General features: G+C 43.7%; 1 protein-coding gene across 3 annotated transcripts in view; it reads right to left on the reverse strand.

Annotated features, from left to right (window-relative positions):
• LOC146200749 (uncharacterized) overlaps positions 1 to 5,610 on the reverse strand; it is a 55,430-nt gene extending 49,820 nt beyond the window's left edge. For 2 of the 3 annotated variants that reach the window (XM_084592972.1, XM_084592970.1), the window contains exons 1-2: positions 5,406 to 5,610; positions 1,292 to 1,461 (exon numbers count right to left, since the gene is read on the reverse strand). In XM_084592972.1, coding sequence (XP_084449098.1) covers positions 1,292 to 1,373 — 82 coding nt within the window. In that variant the 5' untranslated portion in view covers positions 1,374 to 1,461; positions 5,406 to 5,610. The remainder of the gene's footprint in view (positions 1 to 1,291; positions 1,462 to 5,405) is intronic. The other variant, XM_084592971.1, reaches the window with a different exon arrangement.
• Positions 5,611 to 6,000: the final 390 nt, after the last annotated feature.

The following is a 6,000-nucleotide window of genomic DNA, read 5'->3' on the forward strand; positions in this document are numbered from 1 at the left end:
CACTGACATCGCACAGCACACGGGCGCCTTGCTTTTCGCCTCCATCGAAAAGCGGCCGCTGAGGCCGGGGTTCGATCCCGCACCCTTGGGAACAGTAGTCGAGCGCCGTAGCCACTGCGCCACTAAGACGGGGCAGTGATGTTTATATTGTTCTGTCACTAAGAAATACTTACAGTTGCTGGGCAAAAAGGTTGACATACATTTATATATTTATAGACGCTAGGCATACATGGCAATACTAAGTTGAGCAAATCTAGATCAGCTAGCCCGTTAAGAGGGAACAGTGATCACGGACGGAAAGAAAAATATGGCAAGGAGACAGAATTAAATGTTAAGTATGAAGACCACATTTCAAGTACGCAAGAGCTGCCTGAAAGAAGAGTAGTTCCAGCCACCGAGACGTGCAAAGACTAGAAGGCAGAGAAAGCAATCCTTGAAACATGTAATTCGGGACAAGAGTGTGTTCTTGGTTTGTATTATTTCCAGACAGCAAAACAAGGAAAAACTAAAGAGCACTGCAGAATCTGCATTGCAGTAATGCGAAAGCACGGATGCTGCTGTTGGTTTGGCTTCTTCTAGTTGCTTAATTCACTTCTTTTTTGCCCATTTTAGTCTTTGATACTTTCAAATTGCGCGCCAATTTCTTTCTATCCTATGCCCTTTTTCGGCTCTACTTCCGGTTGCGTGACGTCACGTCCTCTACCTCCCATTAATTCACTTCTAGTTTGCCCATTTTAGTCTGTTACTTTCAAATTGCATGCCAATCCCTTCCTATGCCCTTTTTTCGGCTATACTTCCGGTTGTGTGACTTCACATTCTTTACATCATATCCACTACGCACCCCTTTCTCTCTTTCCGCTTTCACTCCCACCTTCCTCCCTTCCCTTACGGCGCGGTTCAGGTGTCCACAGAAAAAATGTGGCAGTTACTGCGCCTCTTTCCTGTGAACCAGTTATTCTAATTAATTACCTAATTAACTTATTGCCCTAATTATTTTTCGTACACAACATTACGGCACCCTCTATCGAATAACACTACTCATTAACCTCGATCACTTCTCAATTACGCACAACTGCTGCGGACACGATTCTGCGGACGCGTTCTGCGGACGGCCTGCGGACCAAAATCTGTGGACATAGCAAAGTAATGATTTCGCATTAATTATTCCTGTCTTAACTCCTTCAGCTATTCATTGTGTGTTTGCGGCAAGTGAAAGACATCTACGCGATGTACTTGCGATCCTTTCCTCGTCATTCCCGTCAGCTCTGTTTCCTTATCTTTCCGTACTCACCGAAAGAGATCTCCTGCACTACGATGTCGGTAGACCCGAACCGTTGCCTCTTGAGAGGAGGGAAGGCCATCGGGGGCTCCATTTGGGGAACACACTGCTCAGCGGAGTCGTGAGATCGAAAACGTGTTGTATTCCTTCCAGAGCACGTGCGTCGTGCCTGAAAGTGATATCTGCGTGAAACGAAAGAGACGACAAAGCACGCGCTATCGATGAGTGGGCGCGATAACTTCTGGTGCGCTAATCAAAAAAAATGAAAAAATCCCGCAGCAGCTAGGATTTTGCAGCTTTACGCATTGCAGATAGCAGAAGAGCAAAGACCTCGCGTTGTTTTCCACACCCCTGGAACTGTATTTGGTGTTCGCTTCATCGGTTTCAGTTTACGCCACTATGGTTACGTGTTCCTGATCATTTATTTCTTAACGTTTCTTGTTACCTCTTCTGTGCCGGGCGATTAATGAGCTTTGTGCAAACCACTCTTGTCCATATCAAAAGTGCACGTACCCTACAATGAGGTTTTAACTTCACAAATGAATTCTATTGCGAAACAGCAAATGAGCTCAATGAATACGTTATCTTAGACCGCAGCTGCGCAACAATTTCCAGTCACTAAGTCTACACAGTTCGTCAGCTTTGTTGTAAGTAATTTTGCAGTCGAGGACACTGTGACACCAAAAACGTTCAAACAATTACAAAAAAGGCAGCAGAGACTGATCAGTTCCGTTAACCAAATAAATATATAGCATATACATATCATGACCTTCCCTCTTCCATTGTATATTCATTACAAGGATAACGAAATATATTCTGATTAACTCAATCACCAGGTTATACGTATATGCTGCAGGGTATTGTTCTCAATCGATATGTTAGGTCAGTATCGATTCTTAACACAAGCTGTTCTGAGAAGACACGTCCACGACAGTGCAGTTATAACCAAGTAGAGTATCTCAGCACTTCCCCAGCATGGGTTCAGAATTAGTAAATCTACTTCGTCCGGGGTACTTGCCACAATACAGATACCTAGTACAGCACTTCACGAGAACAAAATAGCTGAATTACTTAAAATTTAAACATGAAAATGCCTCTGACACCATTGAACAGCAAATATTACTGAAATGCCATTAACAAGAAGGATTGCAGAAAACATACACCTTAGATGTTGCCGTAACAACCGCAAACAGCAGGTAACGCCTCATAGTCATGTCTGCTTGCAAAACCGTACATAGTAATTTACAACCTAGAGAGCTGAACTACTAGGCTCCATACCGTTTTCACTATGTATTATCTGGCGTACCGAGCAACTCAAAGACGAAGCTTTTGGTCGAACTGACAAAGACGACGTTAAGTGTGTAGTTAAGTGGTGAAGCAGTTATTATTTATCCTTTTTATTCTGGGTTTTCATATTTTACTTTCCTTCTCTATTACCTAGCAATCATTTTTTTTTTCGATGTAATTATCCATCTCAAAATCTAATATCTCTGCCCCCATTCTTGGCCGTTCCCCCTGTGTGGATATGTGCCATCAAATTAGAGGCGAACAACAACAGTGTCCATCGAGTCTGTAATAGTGTTACCCCCTAATGTCTGATTTCGACTCGTTACAATATAAAGGGTTTACCTGAAGTTCGTCAGCCTTCACATACGCCAACGACATCGTTCTAGTCATCGTTGGCTGGAATTCATCACATCAATAATGAACTTATAATGCTTTCATGTGCTTCCGTACTAACCAGCTTGTTCATAACATTAATAAAATCAAGTGCAGAGTGCTTCCTTCATGGAAAGAAGACAGCTGCTTGGGGATGGACTAGTTATTATATTACATGACACACAGCTACAACAAATTGTCGCTCAAAATTATTTGCGCATTTCCGCTCACTCAGATAAGCATGGGAAAACTTTATTGCTGCACGAAATTCGCATAAAGTTTTTGCATTGGACGGAATGAAGTCTCGGGGCTGAATGTATGTCACTTACTCGTAACCATATACTTATTCAGCACCGTTCGCGGGCGCATTGTATCAATCTAAAATGTTTACTGATGAGATTAATGCGGCATACACTGGTGGGGCGTTAGTTTTCTGAAGCATGCTCCATGACTATGTTATCGCCAGAGGGGGAGAGGGGGGGGGGGGTGCAATGGTCCTAGAATTTGTCTTCTGGTAACTACCACCTGCCAGACATGTAGACATGCTCGTGTTTTCTCTGTGCTGCAAGGATTTAAGTGGCCGAGGCCGGCGCCACCGATGTCGATTGAGCATATTTTTCAACATGACGATACTAACTCTCCCCAGTAGTTAAAACATCTTATTCGCGCAACTGCTCAAGAAATGACATCTTTCCATTTAGTGTGCTTATAATTCCCTCTCAGGCACAACAGCCGATATAAAAAATAATTCCAATCTTCCTGCACCTCTCTATGCATACGGAGGAAGGCTGGTAGAATTTACTAAACCACCGATCAAGAACTTGCTGTAAGTACACACAAAAAAAGCTCTTATTTTCATGGCAGCTAGCTGTTAAGAGTATACGCTTGAAAAAGTGAGATGCAGTAGTACCGCAGACAGACATGGTCACAGGGAGGAAGACGAACACAGCGTTGACTTTCAAATGAGGTTTATTGGAAAACTAGGGGGATATATACACATTTTGTTGCATGTGATCAGTCGAAGTCAAAACTTCGTATGCACATGTATTAGTTTTCTCTCCTAACATAGCATTTAACAAAACCAAAAGAACAAGTAGCAAGAAAAGAGCAATCACATAAACCCATCACACAGGTGAAGCAAACACCATGAGCATGCACAGAAAACAGAAAACAAGCATGCGATAAAAAATCATACTTAGCGTTTTGAGTAAACCTACGTTGACTACAGGATCCCGAGTTCTTTTTGCTGAGCCTTATTCAAACCTCAGTTGAAAGTCGGCGCTGTGTTCGTCTGCCTCCTCCTGTCCATGTCTGCCTGCGATACTACTACATCTCAATGGATCACCGACTAGCCCCAATAAAGGACTATCCTAAGTTTGAAAAGTATAAGTGCTACCGTTGTCAAAAAGTAAAGTATGAATAAGCATAATTACGTCATGTGTCATTAGCCTCAAAAACCACCTTAAAACACCTTAAAGCCTTAAAAACAACCGATGAAAACGACAAATGTAAAGTTGGGTTGAGCTGTATAAGGGCTGCCGTTGAAAAAAGTAAAACATGAATGAACATGATTTCGTCATGTGTCTATACTCTTAAAAACCACCCGATCAAAACAGAAAACAAGCATGCAATAAAAAATCGTACTAAGCGTTTTGAGTAAACCTACATTGACTACAGGATCCCGAGTTCTTTTTGCTGAGCCTTATCGAAATCTCAGTTGAAAGTCGGAGCTGTGTTCCTCTGCCTCCTCCTGTCCATGTCTGCCTGCGATACTACATCTCAATGGATCACCGACTAGCCCCAATAAAGAACTATTCTAAGTTTGAAAATATTTGCAATATATATAGCTTACTTCTGATTACTTCTGGTCTGATTACTTCTTCCAAAAGGCAACGAACTAATATATTCATCAAGTGGTCAGAGAGCAAACTGCAAATTACATTCCATTTACACAGGCTGTCATACGGCTCCATGCGCGTTCTATATTCCGCATTTTCCCATTGTTAAGCTGCTATAAAAATATACTATGATATTCGTCGTGCCATGGCAGCGTATTTTTCCATTTTCAGGCCTGCTGCAGCTTCTATTTGAAACATGTTTTCACTCGGAGCCGCAACTATCCAGTGGCCTGGTTTCTCAAGTGTGTTGCATTTCGCATGCCATGCCTTAAACGAATGAATGAAAGGCATAACTCGCATAACTACGTTTGCGAAAAAAAAAAAAAAACTTCGACTATGTTACCCGAAGCAATGAGCGCTCAGAATGAAATGCATACCAAGTAGCAACACAGCTCCTCACTTTACAACAGCAAGCGAGGTGACGAGAAAGTGGGAAAAACTCAACCTTGCAGTGGTGAGTTAAGTCAGGCCGAGCGGAACAGCTGATAGGGCAATGTGCCACGATGCCAGCACTGATAAGTGGCGCTTCAGTAGCGCACAACAATGGGAGATAGAGAAACAGTCCTCACCTCACAGCCCTGCGCAGTGGGTCGGGGCCGCCAGGTTCTTCACGTCTACTGGTCACTCGAATGCTACCTCGTTGTCGGAGCAAACGACAAGCACAGTGAAATCCCTGCAGCGCACATCTATACTAGCACGGCAGGCCCGTCAGCGGAGCAGCAGATGAGAATGCGGGCCACGCGCGCCGTCCTCGAGTACCGAGGATGTTTTGGCACAGAAGGCAACGCCTTCGCTTCGTTATTTCGTGTTTATTTTTTATCTCGTGCGAAGTGTAATCAGCGCTTGCACGCGCACTTTTGAAACAAAGAACAGGATGGCGCCAGCGACTTGTTATCGCGCCCTTCCCCTTAACCTCGGCTGAATGCAGAATACGGCTTGAGGGAGAGGAGTGCCTGGGCTGGACTGGCCGTGAGAGTGACACCATCGCGTGAAATGCTGCCCGATGCGACGCTAAACGTCGCGCTTTTCCGGGTTTGCGTGGTAGATTTATTCGATTTTCGTTTTCTTTTTAGAACAGGGAGGAAGACATTACATTTTTTTTTTCTGCGCGCTAGCACATTGTTTGTACAAGCATGGCCTCCGAGATCACCTCCGCGCGCGTGT

This window comes from Amblyomma maculatum, chromosome 2, assembly GCF_055883805.1.
Source record: "Amblyomma maculatum isolate TAMU_Amacu chromosome 2, ASM5588380v1, whole genome shotgun sequence".
In the NCBI taxonomy this organism is placed as follows: Eukaryota; Metazoa; Arthropoda; class Arachnida; order Ixodida; family Ixodidae; genus Amblyomma; species Amblyomma maculatum.